We start from the raw sequence: 19,933 nt of genomic DNA, 5'->3' as shown, positions 1-19,933 counted from the left end.
CTGATATTAATAGTATTCGGTTGCAGAGGAAGTCTTTAAGATTTTTTTATGTGCATGACCTAAATTTTATTTCGGTTTAATTGGCTAAGACTATTATTGATTTATCATATTGTATAATTATATGTGAATAATATATATGTATATATATATTATTTAAAACATAAGTAGACACATATATTTTATACAGAATGTTCTGTTGGATGCCAGTCATGCACTGGTTCAACTTGCACAAGTTGTAAATCATCTTACTATTTATCAAATGGCTTTTGTTCACCATGCCCTCAAGATTGTGAAACTTGTACCAACTGGGATAAGTGTACTTCATGTAAGCCGAAAAAGTATGGTTTGCACGCACGATGTACTTTCAACTGTTATGGTAATTGTCTAAATAATGAATGTCAGGATGATACGGGATATTGTACTCAATTTAAGTCTGGTTTCTATGGGCTTATGTGTCATCAAAATTGTAGTTTATGTGAAAATGAACGTTGTGATTTACGTATTTGCGCGAGTGGTTGTAAAACTGGATTTTATGAGTTTACAGCTAGTGTCGAAACAATATGTCAAAATTGTCCCACAAATTGTAAACATTGTACAGATGGCAAAACATGTTATATTTGCAATAATGGTTTTCAACTATATAAGTTCAATGACAATATTCACTGTGTGTCATGTTTCCAAGACACGCATTGTCCGGATTGTGTTATTCCAGGTTGTAACCAGTGTCAAATACACAATGATTCGTTAGTCTGCGCTGATTGTGCAGAAGGACAAATATTCAATGGTCAAACATGCGGATCACACACATCATTGTGCCCAGATGGATGTTCTACGTATTGTGATAGTTATGGAATATGTCAAGGAGAATGTATTGAGAGCTGGACTGGTGAAAAATGTTCTGAACAATGTAACAGTAAGTGTTTAAAGTGCTCAAAAGATAACGGAAATAGTTGTCTACTGTGTGTTGGTAATTTTTACTCAACCGATTGCAGTTTAGCCTGTAACCCGTCATGCATAGTAATAAGTGGAAAACCTACATGTGGACATGCAGACGGATATTGTCTAAACGGGTGTAACCAAACATATTGGGGCGACACCTGTGATAAACCTTGTCCTGGTGGATGTAAAAATCATATATGTGATCGAAACAACGGTACATGTACAGATGGATGTAAGGATGGACTGACCGGAGATAAATGTACTCAAACTATCACAATCGGTAAACAATGTGCATATAATTACTGCCAGGAATTCATTTTAAAATAATTTATTGATAAGTAGCTCATATGAATTAAATCAAATTTATGATTATAATGAATTATTCGCCCTTTCTTATGGTGGCATAAAAGGGATATTATAAGTACTTTATTTTCTTTGTCTACACGTGTTTGTATACTTTTGACGTTGGTAATTATTACTAATTTGTACGTTTGAATGTTTTAACTCGTGTAAAGTAATAATAAGATTTAATGCACTCAAAACACTAGCTCATTCTCACTGAATCAAATTCATAGTAAACAGTGATGTATAGTCAATATTTTCCCCCATTGTTTTGTATTATTGTGGTTTTAAAGAGATATTGATCCGAAATACTGTTATAGTAATTTTAGATTGCCAGCTCTAGAATCGAACCTTTAATGTCGGGATTATGAGTCTCGCGCTCAATCCGAGTGATCTTCGACGACTGTTTGTGCAGTTTATGACGAGAATATAAGATCATTGTAAGGGTAATGTTTAATACACGTCAATGTTATATCTGCAGAAACATCAATGACATCAACAATAACAACACCAGCCGAACCTGTAACACAACAACAAACATTTGTGCGTCGTGATGATCAAGCTAATATTTTTACCATTGGTTATTTCTCTGGATTTGGATCTTGTGCTGCCATAGTAGTATTTGCTGCTTTGTTTAAGCTAATTAGACGAAGGTGAATATATTCGCTAATTTAATACTATACATGATGTTTGTTCCTAATGTAAAACAAATTCTCTTTACTGATGAATTTATGTTATAATCATAATAAAGATGATATCAGTATTGCTATTTAATTATGATTTTTTGTTATGTTTGTATTATAAAGTTTATTGATAGTTTATTTTGTCGGTTGATACATTTTTACCTAATACATAAAATACACTTTTTATGTAATAATGTATAATTATAATAATATCATAAATTTTATTATGAAATTCAGGTATCTGGGAAGAAAAACGCCCAACGACAACAAACCAAACATTGAGAATCCGACATATTATAACACTAGAACTGATTTTGGAGCTGTAAATGCTGAGTCAGCTGAAGTGTCTAATGATTACGAGCGTTTGAGTAATAACAGGACCACGGATAATCTATACAGTGTTAATTGTTATGTTTTTTACTTGGTAAATCAAGAATTATGCTTAGTTTAACTACATGTGTACTTGATTCCTTAATTGCTCATGGTATTTTTTTTATTTATTTAGTTAGTTATTTATTTATTTATTTATTTATATTTCAGATCTAGGAACAACATTGTCATAGATGCAAGAGAAATGTTTGTTACTAGTTGAAACATCAAAATGAACTTTTAGACTGTATTTGTTGTTTCTTTATTTCAATATATATTTCATGGTGGTGAATAAAGGTTTATATTCTTAATCCCGAACAAGCACTTACGACAACGAGGTTTGCTCGTTAACACTAGAAGCTTTAATACCCATTTTAGCTTATTTGCCTGTTGAATTTTCCTAAATGTAAGGTAAAGTATATTTGTTTATATTTAAGCGATTGAGAAAACTCATGGAAGTCAATATTCCAGAATTCTTTAAAATTGCGTAGAGATAGTTTCACTTGCCTATGTCTGTGTACTGTAAAAATCAGCAGCGATAAAATATCATGAATTCCCTTCTTTTACGATTGATCAAGATACAGGAAATGTTTTCAAACATGTGTTAAGAGTGGACAAAAATTTGTCTAAACTTAGAGTACAGGAGGTATGTCAAGTATGAATACTGCCTTGAATGTTGAACTATGGTTTTGACAGGCTTCATATAGCAATTCATAAATTTGAATCAGTCTTCTTCCAAAGTTCATATAAGTTTGTGTTTCAAAAGAAATGTCCTTAGTTATGACTCTTTTGTTATAACCCCTTAAATTTCTTAATAACAATTTACATGAAAAATTAACATTTTGAGGATTAAATCGCGCTATTGTTTATTCTAACTTTTCCTATGAAGACGATTTTAATCATTTTCTGAAGTACCTGTCTAAGTAAGAAATATTGAAGCGGTCATTTGTTTATTGTATAAGTATTCTGACATCTTAGGACTTTAAATACACTTAGGATTTTCTATGAAACGTAACCTTGACTTATATCATTCGTATGCAATATTCTGATGGCCATTTTATTCCGTGTAATGCAAGCAAATGTTTTCTACGTTTACTTAGACATACATGTAAGAGATTCAGTTTCTAACCCCACGCATTATTCAATCACGCTCAATTTATGATAAAAGACAAAATAAAATCAGTTGTTAATTGTTTTGTTTTTTCTGTAACAAAATGCAGTAGTATAAAGAATAAACATATTTTGAGATAATATGAAAAATTATAATGTATATACATGTATTTAACAGAGAAATAACACACTTTCTTCTAGATTTCCAAGAGGACCAGGTTTCAAATACTAAGTTCCTGTCTCTTTCATTTTTAAGAAAAGCATCATGGTTAGTTATGGCACTTAAAATAATCAAAGTTACTTTAATTAGCTACTTTAACGAAGAACTTTTATACTACGAGAAATTACCGGATCACACTTGAATGCAAACATTAAACCCTCGGACTTATATCTGATTAAATTTCTCGCTCTGCATGTTCGGACTAACAATGCGTCATCGTGCTTCAGCAAGTGTAAATTCACGAAAAAAGTACATTACCCCGTTACTTATATCTTGCAGATTTTATTTTCATATCATCATATTGTCTTTAAAATAGGGCTTTACCTGGCTTTACATCACTTTGGAAACGGATTATTTACTATAATTAGGTAATTTCATAATTTATCTACTTTCTTCTAGCGATGTTGTAAGTACGGATACCATTAAGGTAAATAATTAATGTAAAGACATAGTTTATTTTAGCATGGAAACTACGACTTACGGGGGTTTCAATATTATTTTACCTTATATTTCTTTATATACGTTTTTTCCAAATAGTTCAGTCCTGTATTAGCAGAAGACTGAAACTAAATGTCAAACTTACTTAACCATTTTGTCATACATCTTAATAATATGTTCAGTTTACAACGCAAAAATAAATGAATTTTAATATAAGGTGTAGTATGTTAAAGGTAATACATTGTTTTATCTTTATTTATTAAATCCCACAACATTACTTCATATAAATGTGTATTTTTTAAAACTTTACTAGTTATTTCCGCTGTTCATGCTATTTTTGCATTTTATTCAGACATATACTAAGCCATAGATATTGTATGCATATGTCAATATGTCAATATTCCAGACTATAGTCTAATCAGAGCAATAATCAAACGGGCTATGTCATTCCACTAGAAAATATTTATTTGATATTGAATAGTAAGTGTGACACATACTATGGTTAAAAAACACAACAACAATTTATATCTTATTTCTAAGTTACATATAAAATTTAATACTTAATATACGTTACAATAGCCTTTCATTGTTTTGATATTTTACATTATTTGTTTCTTTTTCTTTCTTTTTTTTCAATTTGGTTAATTTTAGATAATAATATGCCTACCTACCGGGTCCTTCAAACTGTATCATTTATACCTGCAGTGTTTGCTAATAAAGTATTTGCTCGTACGTATTACATAATAATCCATGGACTGTTTATTAATAAGTAACATTTTAGTGATAAGTTTGGACGAGTCTTATACATTAGATGTTATTAATTCACGTTATGTTAAGTTTCGGCTGCACGAAGATTTTGTCTTTTGGTCGTATTAATATATATTTACTTTAAGATAATAACAGTAACAGCAAAAACAGCTAAAAAGTATATTTCAAAACATATCACTTCAATGTATTTTAATTAACGTTTGTGTATTTATAGTGTTACGAATATTCTATTGACTGTCAATCATGATCAAATGTTCGACATGTCTGAGTTATTGTCATCTTATATTTATCAAATGGTGTTCACATTGCATATTTTACTTCAAGTTACGAATATAATATGGTATTCATGTAAGTTAAAGTTATACCTGTGATGGTAATTGTCTAAATAATAAATATATAGATGATCTGGTATATTGTTATCAATGCAAGCCTGGTTTCTATAGACATGTACATTTAGATTATATTATCATGAGTTACGTAAATGGCTCGCAAGATTGAAGATCTGGGTATTGCCAGTATAAAATCGGTTAAAAACAGTAAGTAAACATTTTTTGACAAATTGTGAGCGTTGGTAGAATAGCAGAATAGCTTATAGTTTAATTGTAAACCCGGTAAGGATAGGCACATCATGTTTATTATGCAATGATGTCTATCATCTCTTTAAATTTGATAACAATGTTCTTCACTGTGCATCATGTTTTGAGGATCTCTGTGTTCGGACTTTTGTATTTTTCAAGGTTTTGGCCAATGTCAGATATAAATAAGGGTAATACGTTGGTCTGCACTTGTTGTCCAGCGGGACAGTATATAAAGGTAAAATGTATGAATGTGAAAAAGTACAACACAATACTTAAAGAAAGAATCCCTAAACGCCAAAAACGACAAAATTGAAAACGTTGCAGGCTCGGCTTGATCAAGCCTTTTGTTGCACGTTATTGGAAGGTGTGACTTAGTGTACATGCCCTTAGCACCGGCTTAAACAGAAAACAAAGTTTCAAAAACCGTAAGAGAAAATCGCAATATCCGTCTACATCACAATTTTTCAGTTAAGTATATCATATACAAGTTAGTAAAAGAACATGTGAACACGCAGGCATATAGTATGTATACAAAGCTATTGGTTCGAAACCTAAAATAAGTCCTATCCTCAGTGATGTCAAGGTCAGGAATGTAGCAGAAAACACGTTATATCTATTGTATAATGTAAAGACGGACACCTCGGAGATATAACTTTTCAATGACTATGTGGGTTAGAAGAAAATTATATCTAAAAACTACTATAATTTATGGATCTTAGTTGTGCAAAGAAACATTTGTTTCGTAAAACATTGATATAAACATACATAGATTTAAATATAAGAACCTTATAAGCAAGAAGGATAAACATAAAAACGAAAGCGTTCGTTCTTCAATAACAAGTCAATACCATAGAGTCTATAACTATTCAAACATTTTAACGATAAGACTTTCCGGTTTGTTTGAAAAGAATATAATTACTTTCAATTCAATAATCCGACATAAGATAAAATATTTGTCAATTAAGCTCTTCAGATCTTGAATGCACATTCACGTAGTATATAATATCTATGCAAGTTTCCATAATGCACTTATTTTTACATAAATACCATGCATATCTTACCAGAACCTCTGTATTCTTTTCTATACTGTATAGAGATTTGTATTTATATTCAGAAATAAATATTAGTGTTACAAATGCTTTATCTTCTGTGCCTGTTTTGACCGTGCTATATTAATTTGATTTCAACACAGTGCTTTCCAGATAAAACCTTTATTGTTCACCTTGAATAACACCACATGTTGAAACAAGCAAACAAGCAAATATCGGTCGACAAACTAAACTAAATATAAATCTAAATCACTTAAATATTTACAGCAAAGAGTTACAATTTGTTTATACTTTTGTACTCCAGTTGCCACTGTATATGTGCATAATTGGCGTTTAAATAATCTAGAAAAATCTCAAAGCGAGGTAATTTTAACATGCTAGTAACATGTTTATCCATTGAAACTGCTCTCAAATAGCGGCGATAAGGAGCTGTACACTAAATAAAGAAAAATCTAGAAACAAAGTGATCCCTCGAAAGCATTGATCATGACAATTGCAGACTTGGTTTGATTGTGTCTGTACATGAGGGAAAATGAATAAGTGCAACATTCCTCACGCACCCAAGCACCAGCTTGAGTGGTACTCAATTCTCAAAACAAAGCCACAATTTTAACATTAAAAAAAACATACTTATTTTTGTTGGAAACAAATTCTCAACACTTATATTAATTGATTGTTAAATATTTAATACACAAATTAACGAGTTTTTTTTTTCATGAATTTATGTTTTCAGCGTCATTATTTCACGATTTTAACTTCACAAACATGTAATTGCAACTGGATGTATTCATTTTTATGAATTTGATCATTACTGTTCGAAATTCACGATATCGCGTATTCGAATTCATGAATTTCAGCTTCACAGTTCAACTTTCAAATTAGCATTTCAACTGAGTTAATAAAAATCATTTAGACAATTTTTCATCTTCACAAGTACTTAAATGCAATTTGTTAAGTTAAAAAAGAGAATTTGTGTTTTGCTTTTGAAGGTGAAGTCGTGAATATGTGGAGTTTCGATGTCACCACCGGGCTTTCGTTAATATATTATACATTTATAATAGTACTTTAATTGTTTATAGTTAATGCCTGAATATTTTAATTCTTCTTAAAGTAAATTATCATTTACTTTCTTAAACATGATTTTGTTCTTTCTGACCATATAAACCCGGATATTTTCGCGTGTAGAAATAACTTTAGACTCGCTTGAAAGGCAGTCACTGATGCATATCATACGTAAGTGACAACATTTAAAGAGGAAGTTTGGAACAGGTATATTTGGTAGTGATTAATCAAGTATTTATATATTATATATTTTGTTCGTTAAAAAAATGTTCAGTGATATTTCTTCACTTCTTTACCTTTTGAAAGAGGAATTACAATAATTGTGATAATTCTCTCAAGGTAATAATATGTCCTACTACTTTTTGTTTAAGCTTAAATGTACCTTTAAAACTCTTTTATAATGCATTCGATGTCTTAAATATTTTATTGTAATATACATCAAACTTCTTATATAAAATACACACTTTGAGTACCATTTTGATTTTTAAGCTAAGAATTTAACAAACAAAAATTAAAAAAATGAAGAATAATAAAGGCAGCATCAATACGTTAAGCTTTAAAACTTAAATACTTGAAAGTTTCCCCCTGAGTTATGACATTATTATCAATATGTACGTATATTATTCTCATTTTTAGAACGACTATCACATATGAATACGTGATAATGTTTTCTAAGGAAACGTCAGTATTTCTACTAGTACTATTTGTTGATATGGTATATTCTGGTAAGTTTTTACTTTTACTTCATGATTTTTTGTTTTTGTACTATACAAGTACAAACTTGTTCATTAACATTTTTAAAAACATCTTTAAAATGTTTACATTTATTTTAATCTTTTTTAACTCTTTTTTATTATTTTTTTTTAATTTGGGGGTGAAAAATTAAAAAATTTTTCATCTTTTTAAAAATCGGGTTTTACACATATATTGTTCCAAAACATTTGTATTTTAAAAATTCAAAATAAGTAAATAGGAAAAATATAAATTATTTTTTTTCATATTCAAAATTTTCACGGCTGAAAATCGTTCGGGTAACATTTGCACAAGTTTTAAATCATGCATAGCTTTTTAACAAAATGGCTTCTGTTCACCATGCCCCGAAAATTGTGAAAGCTGTAACAGCTACGATGACTGTACGTTATGTAAGCCAAATAAATATGGTTTTAGATGTACTGTCAACTGTGATGGTAATTGTCTAAACAAAGAATGTCAACATGATACTGGATATTGTACACAATGTAAGCCTGGTTTCTACGGGCTTATGTGTCAACACAATTGCAGTTTATGTGAAAATGAAAGTTGTGATTTACGTACCTGCTCCACTGGTTGTAGGGCTGGATATTATGAGTTCAAAACCGGTCTCGAAACAACATGTCAAACCTGTCCGTCAAATTGTAAACATTGTAAGGATGGAAAAACATGTAATATCTGCAATACTGATTTTCACCTGTATAAGTTTAATGACAATGTTCCACTGTGGTGTCATGTTTGCAAGAACGCAATGTCCGGATGTGCAATTTTCAAGTTGTAACCTGTGTCCAAAAAACCAAAATTCGTTATCTGCGCTGATTGTCCAACGACAAATATTTAAAGGTCAACTGCGGAAACACACCATATTGTTCAACAGAAAGTTCTAAAAACTTGCATAGACTAATATTCAAGGGAATTAAGAGGGGGGACTGGGAAAATGTTCCAAACAAGAAAGCAAATTTTAAAGTGCTCCCAAAAAACGGAAATAGTTTTTTCTGTGTAAAGGGGAAAATTTTTTTGCATTTCAGTTTGCCGCAACCCGGCATGCATAGAAAAAATGGGAAACAAACGTGTGAGCAACAAGCGGGCATTGTTTTAAACGGGTTAACCAAAATTTTTGGGGGGACACCCTTTAAAAAACCCCGTCCTGAGATTACAAAACATTATGTGATGAAACAACGGGGCATGTACGGGGGATGTAAAAGGAATGGACTGACTGGAGATAAATGTACGCAAACTACCACAATCGGTAAACAGTCTACATATGATACATGTCATAAATTAATTTTAAAATAATTAATTCATAAGTAACTCATATTGGTTAAATCAAATTCATAATTACCATAAATATTGCATATATATAAAATTATTCGCCCTTATTATAGTGGCAATACAGGGATATTGGAAACACTTTATTTGCCTTTTCTTCACGTGAAATAATTACTTTTGACGTTGGTAAATCTACGTGCAAGCGCAGTAGTTATTACGTTTGATGGGTTTTACTCGTGTAAAGTAACAATAAGGTATAATACGCACTACTGACTAATTACTTATTGTCACTGAATCATACTCATGGTAAACATAGATATAAAGTCATTTTTTCGCCATTTTTTTTACTTATTGGTACATTTTGAGATATTTAATCAGGTGATCATTGAGTCATTTTTGTTTCCCGGCTCGGGGAAATAAACCCTCAATTTGAGAAACGCTGAAACCCGTTTTAAAGTTTGCGCGAGTTTGATTTCATATAGACGACTGTTTGGGCATTTACAAACTTTTCCCCAAAAATCATCTAGAATTTTATTGGGGAAAAATGTTTTTTAAAATTCAATTTTTAATTCAAAAAAACATCAAGTAAAAAAAACAACATTTAGCAACATACCAAACCTGTAACCAAACAAAAAAAACATTTTGGGGGGGAAAAAATAAAAAGTAAAAATTTTTGAAATTGGGTTTTTTTCTCGGAATCATTTGGTTTCAAAAGAAGTTTTTTTGCTGAAATTTTTTGAAACTTAAAATAAACAAAAGGGGGAAAAATTTTCCCAAATTTTATTTTAACAATATGTTTGGGTTTTTAAAACCCTTTTTTAACTAATTTTTTTAATGAAAAAAAATAATAATAATTATAAGGGCCATAGCTTTTTTTAATTTTTTTTTTTAGGGTTTTGATAACATTTTTTACTTGTAAATATTTTTTAAAGTCCATTGTGGCCCGGTTTTAAAATTGGGTTTGTTTTTGGTTTTTATATTTTAAAATCGCCCTTAAAAATAATTTTGTATAATAATATTAAATTTTCCTATTTTTTAAAGGGAAATTTTTGGCAAGAAAAGGGGCCCCAAAAAATAAAAAAACCCCAAACTTTGGAAAATTCCAAAAAATTTATAACATAAAAGTGATTTCAGATTTTTAAATTTAAAAAAAAAATTTTGGGAAATTTGAAAAGCTAAAGGGGACAAAAAACTACAAGGGGTTTTGGGGAATAAACAGGCCCAGGATAATGTTTTTAAAAAGGGAAAATTAAATTGGTTTACGATTTCCTAAAAAATATGGAATTTTAAGTTTTGGGTTTTTAAATTTTTCATAAAAAATTTTTTAATTTTTTTAAATTTAATTTGTTTGATTAAAAAATTTAATTTATTTTATTTTAAAAATTATATTATTTATTTTTTTTTATTTATTTATTATTTTTAAATTTTTAAATTATTTTTTTTTTTCCTTTAATTTATTTTTTTGTTTTTTTTCAGTTTTAAAGGAAAAAACATTCCCCAAGACGTAACAAAAAAGGGGTTTTAGTTTTTATTTATGAAAAAATAAAAAAGAAATTTTAAATTTTGTTAAAAAACGTTTTTGTGTTTTTTGGGGTCTTAAATCCCTTTTTAAATTAAACCACCTAAAGATTTAAAATAATCTTTTAAAAGGGTTTAAATATCCAAAAATAAGTTTTTTATGGGGGAAGAAATTTTTTCCCCTTCCAACAATTTTTTAAACATGTAAAAAATAGGGACAAAATTGTTTTTCAAAATTATTGATTTTTTATTTTTTTAAAAACGTTTTTTTTCTCGAATTTTTTGGGGTTCATATTTTTCAGTATAAAAAATTTATACAAATTTTAAAAAATTACAGAAAACTTTTATTTTATTTTTTTTAAAAATTTTACTTTTAAATTTTTATAAATTTTCTTAAAAAAACTATATAATAACAAAAAGGGTGTTTTTTGAAAAGAAATTTTAATCGTAAATATTTTTCTGCTTTGAAAACCCCAACCCAATTTATTCTTTTTACCTAAAAATTTAGACTGAAAAAATTGGAAACAGGGTTTAAAATTAAATTTATCTAAAAAAATTTTTTAACCCAAATTTTGGAAAAAATTTATAAGCAAAATTGGCTAAAACTTTAAATTTTGACTTTTGGTCTTTGTTTTTATTTAAGAAAAAAAAAAATTTTAAAAAACCCCTTTAAAAGGTTTTTTCTAAAAAAATAACATTTAAAATTGGTTTTTTGTTTAAATTTTGTTAATTGGGTAAAAAAAAATTTTTGTTTTTCAATTTTGATCAATTTCCCAAAACCTTTAGTTATATCATTTTATTTTTTAAAAATATGATTTTTCATTTGCTATATAGATTTAAAAACTTTTTAAAAAAACGTCCCTTCATGTTAAAAAAAAATTAATATTTTTTTTTTTAAAAATTTTTCCCATTAAATAATTTTAAATTTAAAATATGTATGGTTTTGGGTATATTTTTTTAAAAAGTCCTTTATATTATTTCTTTGGGTTTTATAGAAAAAAAAACCGGGTAAAAAGGGTATATAAAATTTTTCGAATTTGCAATCTTTTCTCGAATTCGGAAAATTTAAAAATTAAATAAATGAGGGTTTTTATTTTTATAAATTCTTTGGGGAAATAAAAGGGTTTCCCTGAAGAAGAACGCCCAAGAACCTGTTCATGTACGGAACTAAAAGTGCTGGTTACTTCCCTATCCTTAAGTAGAAAATAAAGACTCAAATGTCAAAAGAAAATGATTGAAATATATTTTACTTGCAATGGTTGACATTCATTTTACAGAATGTATGTTAAATAGAGGCATATGTGATGAGATATTAAAAACGCTAAAACCGCCTACAAAAGAAAATTGGTAGTCGTTTGAGTGCGCCTGTTCATGACGAAACTTGGAATGGCAAGAGCCTTCCTACACCTCGCAACCGGCTCAAATAAATAACTAAGAACTGGTGGAACGAATATAAAACGGAGGTCACATGGCCGGTTACAGATCATAAAGTAACACGTAATGCCATTCTAATGCCACCATAAGTTCAGTAAGAAAAAAAGAATGTGGATAGGGATATGCTTAAAAATAGTGATACCAAAGCTCTGGGATGCGAAACCTGAATTGTCAGTATATGTGCGCCTAAAAAGAAACATGTATATAAGAGCTAAGAGGGATAGGTAAATATATATTTTCGATAAAACTAGTTCGAGTTATTATATCTGTTTGTATAAACTCAAGTAACATTTAGATTATAATAATTATTCTGTCAAAGAAACATTTTAATAGTCAAAGTATTGATACAAAAAGGTCCATAATAGAAATTATAGCGACCTGTAAAGTCAAAGAAGAATATATAAATAATTGTCAATAAAAGCAATGCCACAAGCGTACACAAGTTTCAACCCCGAACTGATCACAAATAACTTATCCCTGAATTTCTGAAAAGTATAAATAAAAATTAATAAATCCGAAATATATTAAAAACATTTCTATCTCAGTTCTTTCATGTACCTTCACGTGGTATAAAATATTAATGCAAGTAAATTTACTGAAGTTATAACCACATCTACGTCACTTTTACTGACATTATGCTTATACTTTCTTTCCTATTTCATTTCATCCATTTTTAATGCTAGTTAGTCTTTTAATCAGGCATTTATATATTTTGCTTACTATACAAAACAATGTTATTTAGAATGTCATACTTATTGAATTGTAAAAACGCTTCTTTACAACTTTCCTTTTTACTCCTACCTAAATCATTAAATCAAGTAGATAAAGCATAGAATGACTTTCATCAACAAATGTTTTATTAGGTATATAACGATGTATTTCAAAATACTTTCCTCTGCTAGTAATAAATACAGATACATAATTGACCAAAGAATCCGTACCTTGGCTTCTGTTTTATATGCGTTTAAGTCAGTACATAATTCATCTACGTCACGTGAAATTTCATTCAAGAATTCATTTTTATACTGAGAATTTCACTTAAGGAAACCTCGCTTGTATTTTTTGTAATGTGATACGCTGTTCGGACGTAAAAATGTTACATGCGCGTGATTGGAATACACCCATTGAAATAGTAAATTTACAAAAAATACATTTATCAGTAAAACAAAGGAACGTTCACAATTATGTGTATAAAATGTACATGCTATTCGCATTTTCACAAATACGGCAATTTACCACACGAAGGTCTAATGCGTTACATAAATCTAAGAAAAGATTGCCAAAGCAATTTTATCCTTGATCAGTCGTTGCACATGGTAAAAACTCGTCCACTGAAAAATCTGTTTAATCTCATAAGCGTGAATCATTTTCTTTTACCCACGCTTGAGATTAAATCACACGTACCCACGACATAGTATCTCGTGCCCTAGACTTAATCATCTCGTGTGCACGATTTAGTAACTCGTGGTCATGACATGGTATCTCTTGCGCACCACTTTATTATCTCGTGGGCACGACTAAGAAACTCGTGGTAACGACATAGTATCTCGTGCGCACGAGATAAATAAACACACACAAGCGCACGCGTGCGTGCAAACACACACACACACACACACACACACACACACACACACACACACATACATTCCACCTCTGTGTCACTGCATGAAACTGTTTATAAACATTTAATTTATTTTAGAATTTAGAAATATCAAATCATACTTTTCAATGAATTTTAAAAACTGGGGATATGCCATTTTTTGTTGGGTTACTGTAATCCTTGAACATTCAGAAATGAACACTTTATATTACCCCTATTATTTCCCTTAATACCGTTTTCTCTTTACGGCACTTTTGCATTCCCTGTATAATTCACCTTTGATGAAAAGTTTGCGACACGTATGAACGAGCATAATCGGGACAAGGCGTCTCCTTATCTCTGCAACTACATTTTGGTATTGTTGACAATATGGTTTTGTCAGCCTAACTACTCGCATTTGCACGCACTCCTTTTCTGGGAGGGCGACTCCAAATTTTTGCGACAACGGGGCCGGTGTTCACTTTATTTGAATTGGTACTTGCCGATACTATCCAGCACGCTGCCCCAATAATTGACTCCTTAACATTTCAATGTTCTATTTTGTTTCATATCAATGTCATGAGCTTTTATTCCAACATCGGTCTGTAGGTTCTCTCCCTTAATTCCGTTATGCCGAAAAATAAAAATAGTTATCCGATACTTTTATGAAATAATAATTTAATAATTGTTTAATTTTTTACAAAACAAACAAAAAAGGAAATTCTTTAAAGCGTCATAACTGGTTATTGACCACCGTTATTCCGTCTTACTCTAAACATGATTTTAAGTCTAAATACATACTTTATTTAGAAAATCCATCGTCTTTATATTGTTAAAATATTTAATATATATTTTCGCAGATCCATTGGATGAAATAAGGAAAAAGGATATTACTTGCCCGTCGTTTGATTGGACCTTATATAACTTAAATCTGATTTATAATTGACATATTTAACAGCATTCAAATCGTCACATACATGTGCAAATGCAGGAAAATGGTTTCGTTTTAAAAAAATAATAAATTGATAGCAAATTTGGTATTTTTACTCTTAAAAGTTAATGATCAATTTCTGTTTACTGCTATATATCTTGTTGGTCGTCTCAAAATCTTGTATTACTCATCGACGAATAGTGTTTAAACATGTTTTCTTTTCTATATCTTTTAATGCGTAAGGGAAAGACAGTTGATAATGCTGCTGGAACGTGTTGTCTCAGACTTTTGCCCTTAGTTAAAATTGTTGTTACGTGAACATAATATTTTCAAATTAGAGTCAAATTAGTCTATTTTAGTTACCGTTTTTTTTCATTTTTAAGAACAATATGGATAAGCATGCCAATAGAAAGAGCCAAATTATGGAAACAGTAGACAAGCTGAAAAAAAAAAGATTTCCGTCGTATGCAATGGCAGATGTGATAGGTCATATAAAAGCTATTTATAAATTATATAATAAAACAGATATGTACTTTTTAGCTGTTGAATATGCCTTGGTCAATATTAATTTTTTTCAGTACATATCACATCATATTCAACAGCTAAAAAGTCCATATTTGTATAATATATCAAAATATCAACCCATGTATTTTCGAGTCTAAAAATAACCTGAGAATGGTTTAAATGGCGTCACTGTTGCATACTATATGTATTCAAGTCAAAACATATAAAGAGGAAGTTTTAAACAGGTTTATGTTGTAGCGATCAGTCAGGTATATATCGCGTTTTGTCGTTTGTAAAGTGTTAAGTGATATTTCTTTTTTCTTCTTTTTACAACAGGCAGACGTAAGTATTGTGCTTATTATTTATTTTTGGTACTTGCCACGTATTGTCTTAAATATTTTATCATCACTTATATCAAACGTCTTATACAAAGGACATACGTTTAGTATCACTTTGATATTTGAGCATAAAGATACAACCACCCACTACATTTCGGGACGAACGCAAATTTTGCGACAACGCGTCTTACTTTATTTGAATTGTACTTTCCGATTCTATGAGCACGTTGTAAAGTAATTATTTCTTAGCATTTTCAATGTTCATTTTGTTTCCAATCAAGTCTTGGGCTTTATCAACACAGTCTGAGAGCTTTTCTCTTTACACTTCCGTTATTCCGAAACATAAAATATCGTCCCGGATACTTTTATGGAAAGACTTTCGACTTTAGTTTTATAAAATGTTTTATTTTTACAACAAACAAAGAAACGAAAACCTAAAAGTGTTGTAAATGTTTCTCGAACTTTATTCGTCTTAAGTAATCTAAACAAGTTGATTTTTAGATACTTTAAGTCTTAATGCATACTTATATGCAGAGGCTATCCTCTTAATATGTAAACTATTTTATACACTGTATATTTTTGCGGATCTATAAATAAAATAAGGAAAAAAGTTTACTATCAAATTGTTGTCGGAACATAAAACTTAAATCTTTTGTATAATTTTATAATTGGCATATTTTCAACAGCAACACAAACAAACATGGTCTGCAAGTGTAGGAAATGATTTGTTTAATAATAATAATAATAATAATAATAATAATAATAATAATTATAATACCTTTTCTAAATTTCTTCTATCTCAAAAGTTATGTCGATTTGCTGCTATATATTTGTACCCGTCTTAATCTTTGTTATTTCTCATGCGTATAGTGTGTAAACATGTTTTCGTGTCTATATCTTATAATGCTTAAGGGAAAGCTGCTTGAATTTGGTACCTTAGATAAAATTGTTGTTATGTGAAAATAATGGTTATTTAATCTGTATTCAAAGAGTGATAAGATATTGTTAAACTAAATTAAAATCTGAAAAAAAGATATGTATGAATACAATTAATACTTATATCTTATAATAGCCTATTATTACTTTCACAATCTAATAACGGCCTATTGTTACTTTCACATTTTACATGTACATCTGTTTCTTATATATTTAATGTGTATAACTATGGGATAGTGGTGTACTAGGTAAGTATGTTGATAAAATATTTGCTTCTCATTACTATAGCCTAATAGTTCATCATCAATATTAACAGATTAAGTATAAATTGTACTCATGATAAACTTTAAATCATTATTCATGCAATTTAAAGCGTCAATATATTTAGTTTAAATATGGAATTCACGAAGATTAATTCCTGAATATGGTGAGTTTCAATGTCACAACCTTTTGTAAGTATGTTTTTCATTGAAAGTAGTTTAATGCATGTTTGATACTCTGATACATTTTAGATTTTCTTAAAGTTTTATTCACTTTTAAAGGCACGGTTTGAGACTTGTTCTTTGCAAAGAAGATAATAGCGTTTATTAATTAAAAACGATTTTGTTCTGTTTTGACCGAATCAATCCAAATAGTTTTGACTCTAAAAGTAATCTTTTAAAGGGAGTCATTGATGCATACGGTACAACAATTTAAAGAGGAAGTTTTGAATATATTATAGCTATTGTTCGGTTTAGTGAATGGTTAGTGATATTTCTTAATTTCTTTATTTTCGCTTTTTAAACAGGAATAACAAATATTGTAGGAACTCTTTTAAATTTAAATATAATAATAGGTCTTTGTTTAAGCTTCATTGTACCTTAAAACTCTGCATGATACATTTGATATGTCTAATATATTTTATTGTAATGACTATAAATCACGAATACAAAATACATACCTTTAATACTAGTCTGTTTTTTTTTTATGAAAAGGTATAACAAAATAAAAAGAAGAAGAATTAAAGCAGCATCGTTTAGTTACGTTTAAACATAATATTAGGTATTCCGTAAGTTAATCACATTATCATCTATATATAAAATTCTAATTTTTAGATTTGCATATATAAATGCGAAATAATGTTGCTTAAGGAAACGTCAGCACTTATAGTGGTATTGATTGTGGATATGGTATTTACTGGTAAGCTATTTTACTTCATGATAATTTGTACTGTAAGAATACAATTGTGTGAATTTCTGTTAAAACTTTTTCTTTTAATTTCGATTATTTCGAATCTATATATAGAATGTTGACTACTAAAGTTTATTTAATCTTGATTCCTAATTGTTTGTGGTCAAGTTAAGAATTATATATTTTTATAAGATATCTGTCGTGGCATATTTGTGGATTTTTACATTGTAAATGTGGAATTATATATAACTAAAAATGTAAATAGGCAAAGAAATATATATTTACAGAATGCTCTGTTGGCTGCCAATCATGCTCTGGTGCAACTTGCACAAGTTGCGAATCATCTTACTCTTTATCAAATGGCTTCTGTTCACAATGTCCCGAAAATTGTGAAAGCTGTAATAGCTGGGATGACTGTACTTTATGTAAGCCAAACAAATATGGTCTGCACGCAAGATGTACTTTTATCTGTGATGGTAATTGTCTAAACAGTGAATGCGCTGATGATACGGGATATTGTACGCAATGTAAGCCTGGTTTCTATGGACATCAATGTCAACACAATTGTAGTTTATGTGAAAATGAAAGTTGTGATTTACGTACCTGTTCGAGTGGTTGTACAGCTGGACAATATGATTATAAAACCGGTATCGAAACAATATGTCAAAACTGTCCGACAAATTGTAAACATTGTACTGATGCAAAAAAATGTTATAAATGCAATGAGGGTTATCACCTCTACAAGTTTAATGACAATGTTCATTGTATGCCATGTTTGCAAAGAACACAATGTTCGGACTGTGTTATTCAAGGCTGTAACAAGTGTCAAATACACAATGATTCGTTAGTCTGCGCTGATTGTCCAGAAGGACATATATTCAATGGCAAAACATGTACTGATGGATGTAAGGATGGATTGACAGGAGATAATTGTACTCAAACTACCACTATCGGTAAACAAGTTCATATAATTATTGCCATGATATAATTGTTGATTGTTTTATCACATTCATAATGACCTATAGCATAGAATATTTTTAACCATCATTGAACTTGTCACCCTGACTTATGGTGACATTAACAAAATGATCACTATTGGGTAGCAACTGCAAAACATGTAATCATATGTTTTTGTACAGACATTGATATCAATGAAATTAAAGATTTTAGATTTTACAAACATGTGTCATTAATAGAATTGTTGAAATGCTCTTAAGAAGAAACGTGTCTATTTTTGTGATGACTTTAATAGCGGATATTTCATTATCGGCAAATATGAGCACACCCTAATGTCCAATACCTCTTAACATACCAGCATCTGCTTGAATACATAATCATCATGTATACGTTATTCTTACTTAAAATGTCTTAACTTGAAAAGAGGAAGCAACAACTCAAACAGGAGCAAGTTCACGTCAAACTGTAACTGCTGAAACACATACGGTAATGCAAGAACAAACACAAGAAACTGTAACTGCTGGAACACATACGATAATGCAAGAACAAACACACCAAACTGTTACTGAGGAAACATTTACGGTAATGCAAGAGCAAAAAGAAAGCAACAACCTAATCATAGGTGCATCAGCGGGTGGAGCTGTTCTTATCTTGATACTTTTCATAGTGGGAGTTTGTTTGCTAAAACAAAGGTATAACAACAAATATGAAAATGAGCTCATAACTATTAAATCATTATTCGTATTAAAATATAATGTGCTTAAGATTAACATAAGATAACATTGATAATTGCTATTGTAAATATTAGACAAAGATGTTTAGACTTCAAACTAGATTTGTTACGCAACTGTTCACACTTCATTTGGTCAAGATATGAATATGCATGTATTGTGTCGTTAAAAACTGACATTTTTCTTGAAATTGTTGGCCATTATTATTCATGTTTAAGATTTAAAACCTTAAATAAATATAGGGGATTAGTGCGTGTG

General features: G+C 29.6%; 2 protein-coding genes across 2 annotated transcripts; both read left to right on the top strand.

Moving 5' to 3' along the window:
* The first annotated feature begins 259 nt into the window (after positions 1–259).
* On the top strand, positions 260–2,527 carry LOC132713173 (multiple epidermal growth factor-like domains protein 10). The gene is made up of 5 exons (XM_060695658.1): positions 260–338; positions 713–1,219; positions 1,763–1,934; positions 2,202–2,371; positions 2,505–2,527. Exons 1-5 carry the CDS (start codon positions 260–262, stop codon positions 2,525–2,527), a joined length of 951 nt encoding a protein of 316 aa, XP_060551641.1.
* A 15,388-nt stretch (positions 2,528–17,915) lies between these two features.
* On the top strand, positions 17,916–19,685 carry LOC132713175 (proprotein convertase subtilisin/kexin type 5-like; the record flags this gene model as incomplete). The annotated part of the gene is made up of 3 exons (XM_060695660.1): positions 17,916–17,996; positions 18,275–18,940; positions 19,369–19,685. Coding segments are annotated over exons 1-3 (1,044 nt in total), but the record flags the coding sequence as incomplete, so codon positions are not given.
* Between the last annotated feature and the right edge of the window lie 248 nt (positions 19,686–19,933).

This window comes from Ruditapes philippinarum, unplaced genomic scaffold (assembly GCF_026571515.1).
Source record: "Ruditapes philippinarum isolate M1 unplaced genomic scaffold, ASM2657151v2 ctg5955_1_1_1_1, whole genome shotgun sequence".
NCBI lineage: Eukaryota > Metazoa > Mollusca > Bivalvia > Venerida > Veneridae > Ruditapes > Ruditapes philippinarum.
The sequence above is the reverse complement of the archived record's forward strand: the minus strand, read 5'-3'. Positions and strand labels throughout refer to the sequence as shown.